We start from the raw sequence: 20,971 nt of genomic DNA, 5'->3' as shown, positions 1-20,971 counted from the left end.
TAAGTTACGCTTAGGACATCTGACATGCAAACACGAGAGTGGTGTCAGTTACAGAAGGCTTGCACTAAGCCGCGAGCCACACGGGCTTCTTCATTCATCGGAAAGCTTCCTATGTAACCATGTTTTCCTCATTTTGCGGACCAGGAACCTCCTCAGTAGGAATAAACACAGATTCATCTAACATTGAACCTGTGGACCTGTTTGTCCATGTGATCAGGAAGGCAGTAGGTAGCGACGATCAGGATGATTCCTTGTTCGGAAGACGCTGGATACTGCTCCATTCTATCACGTAGTGACCAAAATACGGGCTTACCATAAATAGGAGAAGCGTAGTGATTGGACAGAGAACTTCCTACCAGATAGAACGAAGCATGTCATTGTTAACGAAGCGATATTCGTCATATCTGCAAATTTGTGCTATTCAGGTGTGTTGCTGGGTTTCATTACAGTGGGTTTTCAATAAGTAATGCAACACATTTTCATTCTGAAAGCAGGCTGGATTTATACTGGATTCCAATAGATGATATTATTCCCCACTTTTGGCTACAAAAACCTGGTTTTCAACATAATCTCCATTCGACTGCCTTACGCCTGTATGCCCTCATGGTACCACTCTATAGGGTCGACGTCAGAGCCAACGTCCTGCTGCATCAATAACCTCCCCATTATCCCTCGAAATACATCCTTAATGAGGCAAACTGATGTCGAAAGGTGTGAGATCCGGTCTGTGGGATGGATCAGAAGGAACAATCCAGGGAAACATTGTAACTTCCTTTCGCGTATGCAAACCTGTGTGAGGCCTTGGGCTGTCTTGCAGAGGAAGAAGTTCGTTTCCATTCTTGTGGTGAACACTCTGGAGTCGTTTCTTCAATCGCCTGAGGGCAGCGCTGTAAACTTCCGAGTTGATCGTTGCACCACTAGAGAGGACGTCAGTTACCCCTTCAGAGTCCTAGAAGACTGTCGTCATGACTTCACCAGCTGAGGATGACGCTTTTTTCTTCGGAAGAGAAGTGGCGTGGCGCCAGTCCATGGACTGATATGCTATTTCTGGTAGATGAGTAACTGGATAGGTGAACCTATTTGTGGGAGCTACAGCGCTTCATTTCGAAAATGGTGACCATCGACTGGTTTACATGTAAATGGTTTCTTCCTTTCGCGGTGAGATAACTGATCTACAGTAACGCGCAAACAGTTCCGCACAGATGGTCCTCTGTCGCTCTCCATGGTCTTAGGCGGGCCCACACACCTCTGAATACCCCAAATGGTGGACTAGTCTCTCAGCACTACTAATAGAGACGTCTACTTGCGTAGCGAGATGTCTGAGTGTGATCCGTCGATAACGTCGAATGAGTCCTCAGACACTCTGAAAGCTCCTATGTGGTTCTCTGCTTGGAACGCAGCCATTTTGAAGGCTGTGCGTAGTGTAGTCACCTACCAGAACTTCATGAAACCACAGAGGCTGAAGCGGGAATATTCCGCGATGTCCCACAGCAAATTCCGCATTCGATATTGGCTGAGAAAGAATAATGTGTTGCATTAATGGACTGCCCCTCTAACTGCTTACATATGTTGCACCGGTGTAAAGACACCTTTGATGTTTTCCAATATGCTACATGAGTACGAGTGTTCAGGTGCTGCGCTACGCTACGGCTGACCCGTGTGACAGAACACGTGTTCTGCAGGTGCGTCGCTGGTGTACGTGACGCCCGCCGAGGTGACGGCGGCGCTGCCGCTGGACCTGGCAGCGGAGTCGCGGCTGCCGCTGACGCTGTTGCGGCTGCGGGCTCTGCCTGCCGACGGCTCCGCGGCCGCGCGTTTCCGGGCCAACAGCTCGCTGCCCTCCTGGCTGCAGCTCGACTCCAACTCTGGCCGCCTCTACCTGGTAGCCGCTCCCCAGTTCGCAACACCAGGTTTGTAATAACGACTATGGTTTTCGAAATATACCTCTCTTCTAGTTAGTCCCCTGGAGATGTGTACCTCTTTTGTTTTTTCTTTTCATTTTTTTTAAAATTACTGTCTGATTCAGCCTTGGGCCGTACAAACTGTTTTACTACCGATTACTTCCTCTTAAGAAGTCATGATCACATGTTCTGTTCAAAAAGAAAGAAAAAGGGGGAAAGTAAAATACCAACCTCGATATCTCGTAGTAGCAGTTGCATGCAAGACCTCAATTATTTGTAGGATATATTACGATCCTTGTCTTCAATTAGATTTTTACCTGTTCCATCAAGCACAATGGAAGTTATTATTTGATATCTTAACAAAGGTCCTGTCATCCTGCCCATTTTTCCTGCCAGTGTTCCCCAGCTTTTCCTCTCTGTGCTGTGTTCAATTTACATTAGGCTTTGGATTCACTTTACATTGTGCTTTGGTTATATTATTCTATTCAGATTACTTACTTACTTGAGTGGTCAGCGCAACAGACTGTCAATCCTAAGGGCCCGGATTCGATTCCCGGCTGGGTCGAAGATTTTCTCTGCTCAGGGACTGGGTGTTGTGTTGTCCTAATCATCATCATTTCATCCCCATCGACGCGCAAGTCGCCGAACTGGCGTCAAATCGAAAGACTTGCACTGGGCGAACGGTCTACCCGACGGGAGGCCCTAGTCACATGACTTACTTACTTCAGTTAATCGCAAGGACAACAAAATGAATTAATTCAAAAAGCAAATACAGAAAAAGAAACACGGAAGTAATCAGAAAAGGACCACAGAAACAAATGCTCAGGCTCTGTAGTGTTAGGTGCGTAAATAGGCCACCCAGAGGAAGCGAACCTTGAGTTGAAAAATTTGTTACATTAAACAAATAGAAAATTAATTAAGGATGCAAACCGACGAAATCAAAACGTTAAAACTCCGCCTCCATCAAAAGATTCTTGTTGTGGAAGCAACCAGCTACAAGCATTCACTGAATGCTAACACAGACTGCCTGACATCAGCTTTACACAAGACCTTGCAACAGCGTGGACAGAAATTCCTGAAAGAAACACATAAAATAAAACAATTGCCACACATGAAATGATTCAACAAGCCACTGAGACACCATGGATCACCTTTATAAAGAAAACTCACCAGAGCTCGGGACCATATGTGCATTTTGACCGACAAATGGATTAATAATTAACATCATTACGTGTGATAAAACACGTGACTGCCCAAACGCGCAGGGAGTAGCACGACCTTAAAAAATTAACAAATGAAGCCTTAAACTACACTGGCGAGGATAGTAAAGACTCAATCTAAAATTTTAAATAGCTGTACTAACTGTAGTCGTTCTGTTCCCAAACAATTACGAGTGGGCACAGTTCTGAATTAAATGAGCCAGAAGATGCTATAAAATAGTAGCAGACTAATCAAGAAATACGCGGTTTGGCACTGCTACTTTACGATTTCAAAAAGAAGAATACAATTTTGCAAAACTAGTACCATTGCACAACAAGGTGCCGCAACGTCACACGGAAGCGAGTTGCTAAACCCTAACACTGACGATCTTAAGGCAGAGCACCACTTTCAAGCAGTTATCTCACTGCGAAAGGAAGAAACCATTTACATGTAAACCAGTCGATGGTCACCATTTTCGAAATGAAGCGCTGTAGCTTCCACAAATAGGTTCACCTATCCAGTTACTCATCTACTGTGAGTGCTCGACAACCGAGAAGACAGTATTTAGGAGACGCCTCGACTTATCCAAACTGAACCCCCCTTCTCTTTTTACTTTAGACTGTGAACGCCACCGCATGCCGCGGCTATACCGGCTGGTGCCTTCTAAACTTCAGTGTGGCAATGCATAAGCAACATACTACGTCCCAGTGCAAGCGCTGTACCGCTGCGGGCCTGGTACGATTACATGAACTCAAAATGAAAGCACTGAAGAAGCCTAACACTTAAGCGAAGGCACAAGGCAGAGCGCGGCGGTGGACTAACTCTGCTCCTGCCCCCGTTCCAACTTCAACCATTGACGGTACGATTCGCCAGGTTCCTGGCCGACAGCGATAACATTCATCCACGAGGTGGAAGCAAACCTTTGGGGTCAAGTACGGGCTGGGTCACTCTCCTCATCTAATTTTCAGCACCCATCTATAACACCACATCTCAAATGCTTCGATTGTCATCTTTTCCGGGCTTTCCACAGACCATGATTCATTTCTATACGATGTTGTGCTCCCCAAAATTTCTCAGAAATTTCTTACTCAAATTAAGGCCAATGTTTGATGCTAATGGACTTCCCATGATTAAGAGCGCCCTCTTCACCTATGCTAGCTGGCTTTTTATGTCCTCTGTGCTCCGTCCGTCGCATATCTTTTGCTTCACTTTGATTACTTCGAGGTCCACAATTCCGACGTTAAATTCCGCAATCTCATCTCTGCCTCTCATAAGGATTTTCTTCTTTCTTCAGGTTCATCTAAATCCATAATCTGTCCTCATTAGTACAGATTATAGCATTCAGCAGGTCCTGTAATTCACCCTCAAGCTCGTTGAGGACAGTATTGGCATCTGCGAATCTTATCATCGATATCCTTTCACTCTGAATTGTAATCCCTCTCATGGACATTTCTTTAATTTCCGTTATTGTGTTCTTGAAGAATAGGCTAAACGATAGGACGAAAGACTACATCCATACTCTGAGCGCTTCGTTCTTGGTATTAAATTCTTACTTTTCTGTCTTCTTGTATATATTGTACCTTACTCTCCTTTCCCTATTGTCTACACCTATTTTTCAAAGAATTTATAACATATTGTACCATTTTACACTGTCGAACGCTGTTTCTATGTCAACAAATCCTATGAACGAGTCTTTATTTTTCTCAATCTTTCTTCGATTATCAATCACAACGTCAGAAATGATCTCTGGTGCCTTCACCTTTCCTAAAGCCAAGCTGGTCGTCATCTAACAGATCCATATTTCTCTTTCCACTCTTCTGTATATTATTCTTGCCAGAAACTTTGATGCATAAGATGTTATGCTCATTCTGTAAAAGATGTCTTACTTATGTGCCCTTGGTAGCTGCGGGATCGTGTTATCGTTCCGAATGTCTAAGACACGTCTCCATTCTCACAACTAAAATAGTCCATTCGTTGCAATTTCCTTAATGATTCCAGTAATTCTGAAGAAACGTTATCCACGCCTGCGGCCTCATTTTACTCCAAGTCTTCCAAAGGTCTGTTAAAATTTGGATCGCCTATCTCGACTCGCATTTCTTCTTTTGTCACGTCAGACAGTTCCTCCTCCTGTTCTTCGTAGTGCTCATCAGTATACTCTTTTCATCTATTCGCTCTCTCTCCTGCGGTAAACAGAGGGAGTCTTCACGCACTTTCAATGTTGACGCTCGTTTATCGAACGTTGTTTCGCCTTTTCTGTATGCCAAATCAATCCTTCCTACGACCATTTAGTTTTTGGTTTCTTCACGTTTTTCCAGCAGCCTTTTCAACTTAGATTCCTTATACTTCCTAATTATTTCGTCTGTCACTGACATACACTGCTATTCTGTTATTTTTTCATGAACATATTTGTACTCCTTTCTTTAGCCAATAAACTGAAGTTTTTTGTTACTGAAGATTTATTCGCAGTTAGCTTTCTTGTGCCCATATTTGTCTGTCCAGTTATTGTACTGGACCTGTTTAGAGATGTCCAGTCCTTTTCATCTGAACTGCCTACTTCGGGATTCATTATTACAGTATCTGGAAAGTTAGAGATCTTCAGATGCACCTTACCATTTCTCAGTACTTCAGTATCCCACTTCTTTCTGAAGTGGCCCACGCGAAATTCCACGTAGAAGTAGTAAATCCAAGGTAGACAATGAAAAGCAAGTTTATTGAAATGAACACAAAACTTCAATCTCCTTCTTCGGAACGCAAAGGCACAACACCAGAAATAGTTCACAATTAACAGGATGAGATATGTAAGCCCAGTGGACTGCAATCCACTGAAAACTGAACCGCAATTTTTAGAGTAAGTACTGGTTCACGAGCAACTGTCTCTAATTACACAAACACTGCACGGGCCAAATACCAAAGTCCCAGAAGTCTGCTGCTGTAGAGGCCAGGCGGAGATCCCAGGCATCAGACAACAGGTTGCGGGAGGATTTCAGGAGACCTTGTGAGGAGGAACTGCGGCAGTAATAGATGTAAAGCCCAGACAGCTAAACTACGGAGAACTACCTCACCATAGCCGCACACGCTCCTGAATACTGCCGAGGCACCAGGATAGGGTAAGGCCTGTTTCCGAGCACGTCATCCTGTGGAAGCGATTAGGTCTGCATTGAATACACCCTCTTTGAGTGATGCCATTGCTGCCTGTCGGCGAGATGTGTTCTCAGAGCTGTAGTAGCGGCCCCAAAACTTTTCGCGTAGGCCACCAATTGTGTAGTGTTGTTATGCTGGAGGACTATGAGCCATGACAAAGCATCCCACCTGCATCTCAGAAGAGAGACACATCTCTTGGTGTCGTGGGGAATCTGAGAACCTGGGGAGCTGGTGTCGATAGGCATAATAGTGGGTACCTGGCTCACTGGAAGGCAGTTGGAAACCTGCAGGCCCCATGTGTGAGGCAGCTAGCGGTCATGGTTCACTCTCCTGGGTGTTGTAGGGACTAAATATGGAACAGAAGATTTTGAGAGTTCTGTATGGCAGCCATCGCTCTGCAAGGGCCCACCTGGTTGATGAGCCTTCTACAGGCTGTTGGACTTGGATTATCGCTTTGCCCAACGGTGATGGCGACCCCTGGGAAAACAAGTACCCAGATTCCAACCTGAAGACTATTGCGTTGGTTCAAACGCTGTGTGTGTGTGTGTGTGTTCAGATCGTGATGTCGGAGCAAGTTTGCTAGTTCAGTTTTAAAAGTGTAGGCGAACCTATCTGCCAGTCATTTGGAATTGAGAGGAAATATGCCGTATGTGCCAAAGGTATGCCGTTCTTTTACAACAACTGCAAAATTGTGTTGACGTGAACTGAGGGCCATTACCTCCCCCAATGTTTTGTGGGAGCCCTTCAATTGAGAAGATGCGAGATAAGGATCCTTTTGTTGATAACAGGGAGTACCTGAAATGTACTGAAAACTTCTGCTGGGATCTATCACATTCAGTCAAGAGCTGTCCAGAAAAGGCCCTGCAAAATCTAGATTAATGCAAGACTATGGGAATGATATGTCAGGTCAAGAAAAATAACCAACAGACTGGTGGTGCCTTCTTGATTTGACATGTCAGTCACACCACAACCATGTGTTCTATATCTTCGTCGATGTGCCTCCAAAAATGATGTTGGCAGGGCATCAATTTGGTGAGAACCATGCCCCAGTCACCCTCATGAAGTAATTTCATGATGCAGCCTTGCAGCACTGGTGTTTGTGTCATCTCCTTGCAGCAAGAGGTGCCACTGAGAGTGATTTTTTATGCCAGCAGTACCAATAGACCTGAACATCCAGATGTTAAAATGTCTTGCCATCCACTGGCCAAACATACTTCACCAATCGTATGAGTTTCTTGGAGGACCAGCCCTTCCAGCAGGCGATGACTGCAGTGTCAGTGGGTAAAAAAAAATGGTTCAAATGGCTCTGAGCACTATGGGACTTACCATCTGAGGTCATCGGTCCCCTAGAACGTAGAACTACTTAAACCTAACTAACCTAAGGACATCACACACATCCATGCCCGAGGCAGGATTCGAACCTGCGACCGTAGCAGTCGCGCGGTTCCGGACTACAGCGCCTAGAACCGCATGGCCACCGCGGCCGGCTCAGTGGGTAAGATGGACACTACTTCCTCTCGTTGTGTGTCAGTATGAAAGCAAACTTCAGGAGCCATATAAAACTTGTGGTCTTATCCCACTTAAAGATGTGACAGGATGTCTCCATTGAAATACAGGGCTGTGAACAGATAATGAATGTCATAGTAATACTCCGAGATGAGCAGTGCCCTTCCATGTAGGGATTGGCATCTCCTGATTGGAATATTAGCACGGGCATAGGTCTGTGGAAAGAGGCTTACGATACGTTAACAGGATAAATCGCCATCTGTACATATAATCGTGAAATTTCTTCAATGCAAAAATGAAATCTAATATTTCCTTTTCGGTCCGACTGTAATTTCACTGTTCCTGCCTTAGCAATCTCAGAAGCAAATGGAATTGACGTTCAGCTCTGCCGACTTTGTGAGTAAGAATGGTCCCCAAGCCACAGTCAGATGCATCTGCGTCGCTATCAGGCACTTGGAAGGGTCATATGCCGTGAGGCACATTGGGCAGAGAAGAGTCGATTTGAGATATCGGAAAGCCTTGTCGCAAGTGGAGGCCCATTGCTGCTTAAGATTCTTGTGGAGCTGATGTAGTGGTTTGGTGATAGATGCCACGTGAGAAGCAAGTGTTCTATAATAGTGTAGTTGACCTAACAAGGATTTGAGTTGTTTGGCATCTGTAGGAGATGGTCGGCTTTGTACATCATTGATATGATGCAGATTGGATGATATTCCTGATGCAATGAATTCATGTTCCAGATATTCCAATGGCAACATTAAGAAACAACAACGTTCTTCATTGCATTTAAAATTAGCCCATTAGGGCACGCTGAACAAAGATTCCAAATTGATGGCTAGATCCTGTAAATTTTTGCCACTGTCAATGGAATGTGAATGGAATGTCCGATGTGAGGTGTTCCAGATAGCATTGGAATATGGCCAATATGCTGGCAATGTCGAAGGGCAGACAATTGTACCGAAAAAGGCTTAACTGCGTGCTGATGGCCAGGATGCAATGGGAGCTGCAAGTAAGCATCCCGTAAGTCAATATTTGCAAAAACTTTGCCTTTGGCAAGATATGCCATGATATCCACCTCTTTAGGAATATTGTATGCACCGATGACGGACTAGTGATTGATATTTGACTTAAAATCTCCATAAACACTTCTTCTTTCTCTTCTTCTTCTTCTTCTTGGGTTACGGCTTCTGTAAGACCACGAGTAGCCCCTTCGTGGACTGTATTTTCCTCTTCTTCTCCCCGAACCTCTTCCTTCTTTCTCTTCTTCTCTCCCGCTCTTCTTCCGAGCTCTTCAGTGTCCTTTTCTCCTGTCGGCTCCGCTAGTGACATTCTAATCTTTCCGTGTATTCTTCTCTGTCGTTGATCTCCGGCATATTGGTCGGTGTATATTTGTTCCTCCTATTTTCCTTTCCTTTGACCGTGATCCCCAATTCCAGTCAGTCCTTCCGAAGTTCAACAACCCACTTGGTTCCTGTCTTTCCCCTTGTCCTCCGTGTTGTTTTCCACTCTCTCTTCGTCATTCTGTCCATTTCCATCCTAATTACATGTCCAGCAAACCTTGCCCTTTTGAGTCTGATTTCCACGGATATTGTTCTCCATTTTCCGGTACAGTTCATCCCTAGGTCTTCGTATCCATCTGTCTCCACCTCTTTTTGGACCTAGTATTTTTCTCAGTATTTTTCTCTCTTCTTTCTCTAGTTGTTCTGCCCAATTTTTTCCTAGTGTCATCTTCTCAGCAGCATATAATACTGCAGTCCTCACCGTTGCCTTATAGCTTATCTTTGCATGTGTGGATATATCATTTTTATTGTATATCTCTCTCGTTACACAGCAGGCTGATCTCATCTTCTTTATCCTCTCCGTTATTCCCTCCTTGCTCCTGTTCCTTCCTGTTATGAGTTCTCCCAGGTATTTAAATCTGTCCACCATTTGCACAGTGCCTTCCAGTGTTTCCCAGTCTGCAGTGGTATTTAATGTCTTTGTCTTCTTATAGGCGATCCTCAGTCTCACCTTTATGGCTACCTTACTTAAGTTGTCGATTTGTGCTTTTGCGTCTTCTTCCGTCTCACTATTTCTATGTCGTCTGCAAAGGCTAGGCAGTCCACTTGAGCCCTATTGTCCTTTTTGTGCCCCACATTGGTCTTTGGTATTCCCATTTCCTCGTTTATTGCTCTCCACTGCCTTATCACTTCGTCCAGTGCTATACTGAACAACAATGGTGACAATCTATATCCCTGTTTAACACCAGTCTTGATCTCAAATTCTTCTGACAGTGCTCCTCTGAATCTCACCCTTGCTTTTGTGTCTATCAGAATTTCTTTTATAAGTTCTCATGTAGCTCCGTCTAATCCTCTGTTCATCAGGGTCCTAACAAGAGTCTGTCTGTCGATGGAGTCATATGCCTTTGTAAAGTCCACGAAGGTTATTGCTGGCTTTTTGTTTTTTAAGGTCCTATGCTCTATCAGTTGCTTCAGGATAAATATCTGTTCTATACATCCTTTTCCCTTCCTGAATCCCGCTTGGTAGTCGCCAACTGTACTTTCTACCTGTTCTTCTACTCTCTTGAGCAAGAGTTTTGACAGCAACTTGTATCCGACCTCTAGTAGCGATATACCTCTGTAGTTGTTTGCATCTCTCTCGTCTCCATAAACCCTCTGTGATCCCTCCGATTTTTCAATGGTCCCAGTAGGTATGGCCCTCTGACTGCTTGTAACGGGTGCCAGAGTTCCTTTCTCCTGTAGGTATTGCAGCTCAAGGTCAAGCTTGTAACACAGAGCAATGGGAACATTCTATGCTTTAAAAAATCTTTGGTTCACCAAAGGTAATAAAGAGACATGTGCTTCAAAATCTGTGACGCCGATTGATGGACGCAATATATTTGAGGTGTATTTTGAACGAAGGTCCACAGGTAGAAGCTTGGCACTAATGGTAGAATGCAGTTTGTTCGAGGGCATAGAACAGATCCAAACACACAATTTTCGTGGTCCACATTGTCGACCATGAGGAGGTGAAATGAGAGGGAAACTGCTTGATACTGGACCCGAACTCTGAACTGACCCTTTACCACCATGGTGTCGTTACAATAGATTTACAGCTGCTTAGAAGAAGGTTATAGTGAAGGGGAGCCCTTGTGGCAATATGTCTCCCAATAGACGATAGTGATTGAAGATCCAGTATCAAACTGAAAAACAACTGGGGTGGTGCTGATTTTAACTTTCAATTTTAATAACCTACAAGAGACCCGGAGGCAGGTCTAGACAAGGAGCACATCAGGAGTGTAGATGCAGATAACATCGTCCGAATCAGAATTCCTTTAGTCTAGTCAGGTATAACTGACAATCTTTATAGACTATCGGTACGCTTCAGTTTTGAGTCCGTTTTTACCACAGTCTGTGAATTTTGCCCTACGGAAGTAGCACTGTTGGCGCTGATGTGTTACAAAACAGTTATCACATGAAGGTTATTGGAGAGAGGTAGCTGCTCGGTGCACCATCCAACCATTATGTCTTTACCAGAGGTGGTCTTGGCCAGCGAAGTAGGCCAACTTGAGACGGGGCTGTGTCTGGTCAGGCGAGTTGGGCAGGTGCCAAGCACCTGCAATGGATCCTGCACTGCTGCCGATGAGGAGAAGGTATGTAGCTAAAGACAGGCCATTCCGGAGTCCTTCATCTGGAGAGTGAATGAGGATCATAGTCCTAACCAGCGATTCAGCCTAAGATTGTTTGCATTCACGATTAAAACACTGGAAACGGAAATCCCTAAGAAGGCCTTCCAAAAGGACTATCCACTCCCTACATTACTTTTTTTGTTTATTGCAGCTGAAAAGCTGTAGGCAGTAGCAACAAGCACTTGGGCATAAAAATAGCCCAGCAAACGAAATTTTAGCACTAGCCAAAGCGTGAAGTTCGACGTCAGGATTGAGCTAATGCAAGAGATGATAGATTTCTGCCCCTCTTAGGAGGGGAATAAAGTACCCGCCGCTAGGCATCTCGTGGAATCTCGTTGGTGATGAACAGGGCAGGCGACGTAGCTGGCATACGGCTCCAATTTTCTGTCGAACTCCTGGAATCCCTCTACCAGTAAGTCAATATGAGACGAAGGTGTGGAGATCTGTGGTAGAGTGGCGGTGATAGTTGCCGTTTTCTCTGATATCAACTTCTCAGCCTGTTCTATGTCTCAAATAAGTATATTAATACCGCAGTGGTCACGTCCATAGATGTAGATATACTACAATGAAGAGAAAATGTTAGTCTGTCAAAAGCTTGGAAAATGAACATGAAACTTTAATTCTTCTTCTTGAGAGCGTAATTACACAACACAAGAAATAATTCACAATAAAGTCCCTGCCTTTGAAGTGGGTGAGATACGCAACACTAGTAGACTGTCAGCCACTGAAAACTGCATCACAATTAGTAAACCTAAAGTATTGGTTCACGAAGAAGTGATCGTTTAAATGAAACATCCTTGCAGATTAAAACTGTGTGCCGGACCGAGACAAGAACTCGAGACCTGTGCCTTTCGAGGACAGGTCCACTACCGACTGAACTACGCAAGCACGACCGACGATCCCTCCTCACAGCTCCTCTTTCCCCAGTATCTCGTCTCCTGCCTTCCAAACTTCACTGAAGTTCTCCTGTGATCCTTGCAGAACTAGCACTCCTGGATGAAAGGATATGGGGAGACATTGCTTAACCACAGCCTGGGGGATGTTTCGAAAATGAAATTTTCATTCTGCAGCGGAGCGTGCGCTGATATGAAACTTCCTGGCAGATAAAAACAGTGTGCTAGACCGAGACTCGAACTAGGGATCTTTGACTTTCAAGAGCAAGTGCTCTACCTCCTTTCTTTCAGGAGTGCTAGTTCTAAAAGGTTCGTAGGAGAGCTTCTGTAAAATTTGGAAGGTAGGAGACGAGATACTGGCAGAAATGGAGCTATGGGGACGGGTCGTGAGTCGTGCTTGGGTAGCTCCATTGGTAGAGGATTGCCCGCAAAAGGCAAGGGTCCCGAGTTTTAATCTGCCAGGAAGTTTCATATCAGCACACATTCCCTGCAGAGTGAAACTTTCATTCTGATTGTTTCTAATTATACGAACATTGTGACGGGTCAAAATATCAAATACCAAGAGATCCGTGCTGTAGAAGCCAATCTGACGACGACCACGACGACGATGATGATGATCAATATTTAGTTTGTGGGGCGCTCAACTGCGCGGTCATCAGGGCCTTCCGAGTCCTGTCATAGCTCTTTGATGATTGCTGGCGGCTCCATTGCGTTGGAGGTGGAGATCCCAGGCAAGTAGCCTGGCGTCAGATGGCTGGTCAGGAGAGCTTCTGATTTAGGAACCGCGGTAAGAGTTGGCTGCAAAGCCCGTCGAGAACTCACCCGTTACAGTCGCGCGCCGACCTAGATACTGTGGAACAGCCAGGATACGGCGGATCTGTTTCCGAATACGTGATCCTGCGGAAGCGAGTATGTCCGCACTGACTGTCACTCTTGAAACGATGCCGCTACCGCCTGTCGGCGAGGCGTGCGCTCAGAACTGCTGCGGTGGTGTTCGCTGTTGTAGCCCCTGCAAATTTTGCCTTAGGCCACCCGTGGTGCAGCGTTGTTATGCTGGAGGGCTATGAGCCGCGGGACAGCACTTACCACCTTTATTCTTTCCTCCGATTCTCTTAAACTGTAGTCTACTATCTAGTAAAGAACTTGGAGGAAACTAGATTACAAATCAAACTAACTTCTATACACGACATCTGTGAAATTATGAGGTAGCACGTCCTTCAACACAGGGAGCGAAAGGCTGTCTACAACTTGTACAGAACCCAGATTACAGTTATTGGTGTTGGATATGAATGGCAATCAGTAGTCGAGAAGAGATTGAGACAGGGTTGTAGCCTATTCCCGGCTTGTATATTGAGAAAGATGTGAAAGAAACTAAAGAGAAATTTGGAAAGGTAATCAAAAGAATTTAAAACAATGAGATTTGTTGACAACTCTAATTCTATCAGAGAACAAGGAAGAGCAGTTGGATGGAGTGGATAGTGTCTTAAAGGGTTTAGAGAAGCAACATCAACAAAATTAAAACAAGTATGTAGTCGAATTAAGTCAGATGGTGAAGGAATAAGTTTAGGATATGATACACTAAAAGGATTTCTCAAGTTTTTTTTATTTGGCCAGAGAAATACATGGCGATGGCCGCAGTAGAGGTGATGTAAAATAATAAAAAGGCATTTCTGAAACAGAGAAACAGGGAAATGCCGGCTCAAGCGCCTATGCACAGTCGGTTGAGCCGTCATTTTAACACTGACTGTAACCACGACCTCTTAGACTTTGTATCCATTATGGGTAGAAGCAAAGGGAAAGTTTTGATACCGAGCATCAGTTTATTGTGTTTCTGGAGTGTAGCCTTCTGAAGAAAAAAAAAGATGTTTAACTTTTAAACTACGCAACAGGAGAATGCCGAAAAGTAGAAAGTTGACTAGATAACTGATAAGGTACCAAATCTAAATGGGGAGAAAAGTAATTTGTGGCACAGCTTAACTAAACGAAAGTAGATACTGAGATATCAAGGAACTGTCAATTTGGAAATGTGGGGATAAATATTGTAGAGTGTGATGAAAGTTTGAGTACAGTTAGCATGCTCAGATGGATGTAGGTTGCAGTAGTTATGTGGAGACGAAAACTTTTGCACAGGACAGACCATCGTGGAGAGGTGCATCAGATCAGTCTTCGGACTAATGACCACAACTACAGCATACACACTTACATGCACTTGAATATTTTACAAGGCAGTTCGTCAGCTAAACAGCCGAGGGGAGATAGAGACATTGAACATACCTAAGCTCTGTTTGTTGGGACTACACTTAACAGCGAAATAGTATAAAGCTGGTATATCTTAAATCGCAAAGCAAATGTAAGGTTAAAAACTTGGAACGTAGGTATTAATCACACAGCTTTTGGATCTATTTAAAAAAATGCTGACATGAAGTAGGATGTGTAAACCATTTGGACATCTGTCATCGAGTTCTTAAAGCACACAATTTGAATACTGTTCTACTCCCCAATGAATTAGGAGCCCAAGAAAGGTAGCAGGAAGCGAACCGCTATATCAAAGTGGCCTGCATGCGCTTACCACGCTTTACGTCACAAAGCAACATATCTAAAAGAGAGTAACTGCGGTAACACATGAGTTACGCGAACAGTCATTTATTTTAAAAATCTAGATTAAAATATACTCAGCTTTTGCGTTGTGAGAAGGCGCTGATGTAGAGTTCGGAGCACAATCTAACCAACACAATAGATGATAACTAACTGATCTACAAGGGGCAGCCAAATGAGAACTAGACAGATGGAAAAAAGTAAGTAAACTGTTTATTATTTCAAAAGATATCGTCGTACCTGTAAATGCACTTATCCCACAGTGAGTCAAGACGGTGAGTGCGTTCATGGAAAGGTGTCTGCGGTTGCCTACAGAACCATTATTGCGCAGAGGCATGCCCCTCATCGTCCGAAGCGAAGCGACGGCCACGAGTGTCTTGAGGGCTCCAAAAACATGGGAAGAGATCGGGATTGTAGGGAGAGCGTGGGAAGGCTCACATGTTGCCAAGATTGTTTCGACTACGCTGCAGAAATTTCGCTGGGAATCCCATGCACGTCCTTCATACGGTCCAGATACCTTCCCAGCTGATTTCCACGTTTTTGGAGCCCTGGTGAAAGACTTTCGTGGCAGACTGTTTACTTCGGGCAAATGGGCGTATACCTGGGTACGATATTATTCTTTAGCTAATCGCAAATGTTTTTGCATGAAGCATTGACCGCCTTATCTCACAGTGGGATAAACTGATTAACAGTTATACCGATTGTTGTTGAAATAGTGAAGAGTGTACTTACTTTTATTCTATCTGTCTCGCGTTCATTTTACTGCCCCTTAACATTGAAGTTCCGTCTGGATTGCAATAAGAGTGTTCCAGTTCAGTCTCTCACTAGATAAACACTGTCATTTCGTCTGATCTTTAACATTTGGCGTTAACTGTCCGATGACGGGAACTGGTTGGCACCTTTAGGTAACTTGCTGGCAACTGCTAAAGGGAACTGTCCGACAACTGTTGGAAGCTGAAAGCAAATATAGTTAACGAGAACTTGTCGATAGATGGAAATGGCCGAGTGTAGGCGTGCAGCTTCTTAAATATTGTGCTAAGCCTATTAATGTGCAACTGCGGTCTGCTTGGAGCATGCATCAGATAGTTCCTGAATTCGGCGCTCTCTGTGGTGACAGACGTAACTATTGCGGAATGAAGAGTCTATATTGATGTCTCATAGCGGAAGCATATATGCGCCATCTGGAAAGCGACTGACCATACTATGTGTGGCGCCGCACTGAGAGTGGTTGGAGTGTGGTGCTGTGTACCTACCCGTCTGGAATGTGTGTATGAATTCATAAGGGACCAAACTGCTGAGGTCTTACAAACAACTTAAACTAACTTCTGCTAAGAACAACACACACACCCATGCCCGAGGTAGGACTCGAACCTCCAGCCGGAGGAGCCGCGCAATCCGTGACATGGCGCCTCAAACCGCTCAGCCACTCAGCGCGACTCCTACAGCGTCTGGCTTAAACACAGCAGAAACACTTTAAGCTGACAAATTAACTTCAGGAAAGCGGTAAAGCAAAATAAAAAAGTATTTGCAACCGAATCTGAAGCTTATACTGAAATTCACTACTGGCCATTAAAATTGATACACCAAGAAGAAATGCAGATGATAAATGGGTATTCATTGGACAAAAATATATTATACTAGAACTGACATGTGATTACATTTTCACGCAATTTGGGTGCATAGATCTTGAGAAATCGGTACCCAGAACAACCACCTCTGGCCGTAATAACTGCCTTGATACGCCTGGGCATTGAGTCAAACAGAGCTTGGATGGCGTGTACAGGTAAAGCTGACCATGCAGCTTCAACACGATACCACAGTTCATCAAGGGTAGTGACTGGCGTATTATGACGAGCCAGTTGCTCGGCCACCATTGACCAGACGTTTTCAGTTGTTGAGAGATCTGGAGAATGTGCTGGCCAGGGCAACAGTCGAACATTTTCTGTATCCAGAAAGGCCCGTACAGGGCCTGCAACACGCGGTCGTGCATTATCCTGCTGAAATGTAGGGTTTCGCAGGAATCGAATGAAGGATAGAGCCAAGGGTCGTAACACATTTGAAATGTAACGTCCACTGTCCAAAGTGCAGTCAATGCGAACAAGAGGTGACCGAGACGTGTAACGAGTGGCACCCCATACCATCACGCCGGGTGATACGCCAGTATGGCGATGACGAATACACGCTTCCAATGTGCGTGCACCGCGATGTCGCCAAACACGGATGCGACCATCAAGATGCTGTAAACAGAACCTGGATTCATCCGAAAAAAATGACGTTTTACCATTCGTGCACCCAGGTTCGTCGTTGAGTACACCATCGCAGGCGCTCCTGTCTGTGATGCAGCGTCAAGGGTAACCGCAGCCATGGTCTCCGAGCTGATAGTCCATGCTGCTGCAAACGTCGTCGAACTGTTCGTGCAGATGGTTGTTGTCTTGCAAACGTCCCCATCTGTTGACTCAGGGATCGAGACGTGGCTGCACGATCCATTACAGCCATGCGGATACGATGCCTGTCATCTCGACTGCTAGTGATACGAGGCCGTTGGGATCCAGCACGGCATTCCGTATTACCCTCCTGAACCCACCGATTCCATATTCTGCTAACAGTCATTGGATCTTGACCAACGCGAGCAGCAATGTCGCGTTACGATAAACGGCAATCGCGATAGGCTACAATCCGACCTTTATCAAAGCCGGAAACGTGATGGTACGCATTTCTCCTCCTTACACGAGGCATCACAACAACGTTTCACCAGGCACCGCCGGTCAAATGCTGTTTGTGTATGAGAAATCGGTTGGAAACTTTCCTCATGTCAGCACGTTGTAGGTGTCGCCACCGGCGCCAACCTTGTGTGAATGCTCTGAAAAGCTAATCATTTGCATATCATACCATCTTCTTCCTGTCGGTTAAATTTCGCCTCTGTAGCACGTCATCTTCGTGGTGCAGCAATTTTAAAGGCCAGTGGTTTATTTGGGTGTCTCCCCGTTGTGTCGTCAGACACATTTTCTCTGGAGTTTCGGCAGATACTTGCAATTTCGTTTTTCTAACGTCTAGCTGGTGTCAGCCCAAACAAATTCTGTTCATCATGTCTTTTATACGACGCTCTACGTCGACGGAATGCTCCGGTTTATTTCCCGTTACAAACAAAATGATTCTTAAATCGGAATTTTAGTCTAATCAGACATTCATTTCACAGATATGTATTAACAGGAACAGTAAAACAAAGAATAATCAGTTCCCCAGCAGCGACCGAGCAGCGCTTCTGCGTGGCGGTGGCAGTCAGTGCGGGCCAGGGCGGGTCTGCTGGCGTACTCGATATTCCTGGTGTTTTACTGTCCATGTTAATGCACGTTGTTAAAGCGAATATTGCACTAGACTAATCTGGGACCGCTCTGTCGAATAGGCACGTAAAATGCCGCTTTTAAAAATAAAACAAACGGAAGCTTCCCATCGACGCTGGGTGTCGTATAAAAACATTATGAGCAGAATTTGTTTGGTCTGACACCAGCTAGAAGTTGGAAAAACGAAATTGCAAGTATCAGCCGAACCAGAAGAGAACATTCGCCTGTCGACTCTTAAGACAGAAACCCTGTATATTAAAGCCACTGAAAAATAACAACTATGAATAAAATAACACTCTAAGAGCTTGAAATTTTCTCTAATACACAAAATTTGTTAAATGCACCAAGCAATTTCACCAAAGCCTCTATCGAAGTGTTTTCTGACCAGTTATGATATCCGAATATTTTTGTCTTTTTATTTGTACCTTCATTTTACGCCAGCTTCAAGTCCTTTATCAGTAGCATGATGTAACAGTTGTTTTGCAGTTAGTATCGTTATGTGAAGACACGTCAACGCTAGCTACTAATATGCTACTCGCGTATCGTGCCTGCAGGTGATCATCTGTCTTGCATCTAGTATACGTCTGGCTGACTCAGACCAGTAGTTACGTAATTTTTTACTAGGTTTCATTCTGAGAACGGTTCGTATCATTGGTTTATATTGTTAATAATTTTTAATTTTCTATTTTCTATTTAAGCGTTGCACTGTTTCAGTCCCATTAGAGATCAAATCCGCTTTCACTGCGAGCGCCTATCCTGGGTTGGTTTGCTGACTAGTTAGCATGTAACGTTTTCAAGTACGTATGATTGTATATAACAGTTTGATTTGCAGTCATTTTCCTAGTATTTTACTAACCCGTTTTTCTTTCCTTTTAAACATTTCATTCGATGATGACTTGTCAAGAAGTCGAAATCAATGGTTACACTTTTTGAGACACGGGGCGGAGAACTGCAATAAAAGAATTTAGTTTCACGGCAGTCTCTATGTTCCGCTGCGTTTATGTGTCTTTTCTGTTCCATTTTCTCATACTTTTTTTGATTGCAACTTTCTTTCAACGCCTAGTACAATACAGAAACAGAAGTCGTCTAGGAATGAAATAAATAGGAAGTGCAGAGTAGCTAGTGTGAAATGGCTTCATGAAAAACGTGAGGAAATCGAAAAAGAAGTGATCGACAGAAGGACTGACAGCGTATAGGTCAAAACAACCTTCGGTGAAACTAAAAGCAAAGGTCTTAACGTTAAGATTGCAAAGGAAGTCCACTGTTAAATGCAGAGGAGAGAGAGGATAGGTGGAAAGAGTACATCGAGGGTCTTTACGAGGGGGGAGGACTTACCTGATGATGTGACAGAAGAAGAAACAGTAGTCGATAGAGAAGAGATAGGGGATCCAGTATTAGAATCAAAATTTAGAAGAGCTTTGTAAGACTTTAAGTAAAAATTAAATAAGGCAGAATGAATTGATAATATTCCATAGGAAATTCTAAAATCATTTGTTTAAGTGGCAACAAGAGGATTATTCACGTTGGTGCGTAGAGCGTATGATACTGGCGATATACCATTTTACTTTCTGAAAAACATCGTGCACAGAATTCCGAAGATTACAAGAGCTAGCACCCAAGTTACAGACAAGACTAACTTACAGAAGAATGGAAAAGAAAACTGAGAATGTGTCAGACGACGATATTTGGCTTTAGTAAAGGTAAAGGCACCAGAGGCAATTCTGACGTTGGAATTGATTATGGAAACAAGACTGAAGAAAAATCAAGACGCATTCATAGGATTTGCCGACCTGAAAAAAGCGTTCTATAGTGTAAAATGGTGCGAGAAGTTCGAAAGACTGAGAAAAATAGGGGTAAGCTCTAGGAAAAGACTAATAGTACACATTGTGTACAAGAACCAACAAAGAACAATAAAACTTTAAGACCAAGAACGATGTGTACGGGTTACAAAGTGTAATTCAGGGATGTAGCATTTCGCCCCTGCTGTTCGATCTATACGTCGAAGAAACACCGATGTAACTAAAAGAAAGGTTCAACAATGGGATTAAAATGAAAAGTGAAAGGATATCAGTGTTAAAATTCGCTGATGATATTGGTAACGTCAGTGAAAGTAAAAAAGGATTGCAGGATCTACTGAATGGAATGAACAGTCTAATGAGTACAGAGTATGGGTTGAGAGTGAATCGAAGAACTAGAGTAACAAGAAGTAGCAAAAACAGCGAGAAATTTAAAATTGGTGATCCGAAGTAGATAAATTTAAGGAATTCTGCTAACTAGCAGCAAAATAGCCTACGACGGACGGAGCAAGGAGGATATAAAAGACAAAATAGCACTGCTAAAAAGGGCATTCCTGGCCAAGGGAAGTCTGCTAGTATCAAACATTTCTTCATTTGAGGAAGAAATTTCTTAGAACGTACGTTTGGAGCACAGCCTTATATGGCAGGGAGACATGGGCTGTGGGAAAACAGGAACAGAAGTGAATAGCAACGTTTGAGATGTCGTGCTACAGACGAATGTTAAAAATTATGGGGACTGATAAGGTTAGGAATGAAGAGGTTTCTCCGTAAAATCGGCGAGAAGGAACATATGGAAAACAGAAGAGAAGACGGGGCAGGGTGATAGGACATCTGGTAAGGCATCAGGGAATAACTTCAATGGTACTAGAAGGAACAGCAGACGTAAAAGCAGAAGAGGAAGACAGAGATTGGAACACATCCAGCAAACAATTGA

The 20,971-nt window shown here is 44.0% G+C and overlaps 1 protein-coding gene across 1 annotated transcript in view; it reads left to right on the top strand.

Annotated features, from left to right (window-relative positions):
- The first annotated feature begins 1,613 nt into the window (after positions 1-1,613).
- Positions 1,614-20,971, top strand: part of LOC124775607 — a 237,383-nt gene continuing 218,025 nt past the window's right edge. The window contains exons 1-2 of the mRNA XM_047250436.1: positions 1,614-1,682; positions 1,751-1,910. Coding sequence (XP_047106392.1) covers positions 1,614-1,682; positions 1,751-1,910 — 229 coding nt within the window. The remainder of the gene's footprint in view (positions 1,683-1,750; positions 1,911-20,971) is intronic.

The sequence above is a fragment of the Schistocerca piceifrons genome, chromosome 2 (assembly GCF_021461385.2).
Source record: "Schistocerca piceifrons isolate TAMUIC-IGC-003096 chromosome 2, iqSchPice1.1, whole genome shotgun sequence".
NCBI lineage: Eukaryota > Metazoa > Arthropoda > Insecta > Orthoptera > Acrididae > Schistocerca > Schistocerca piceifrons.
Note: the sequence above shows the minus strand (reverse complement) of the source record. Positions and strands in the feature narration are given on the sequence as shown.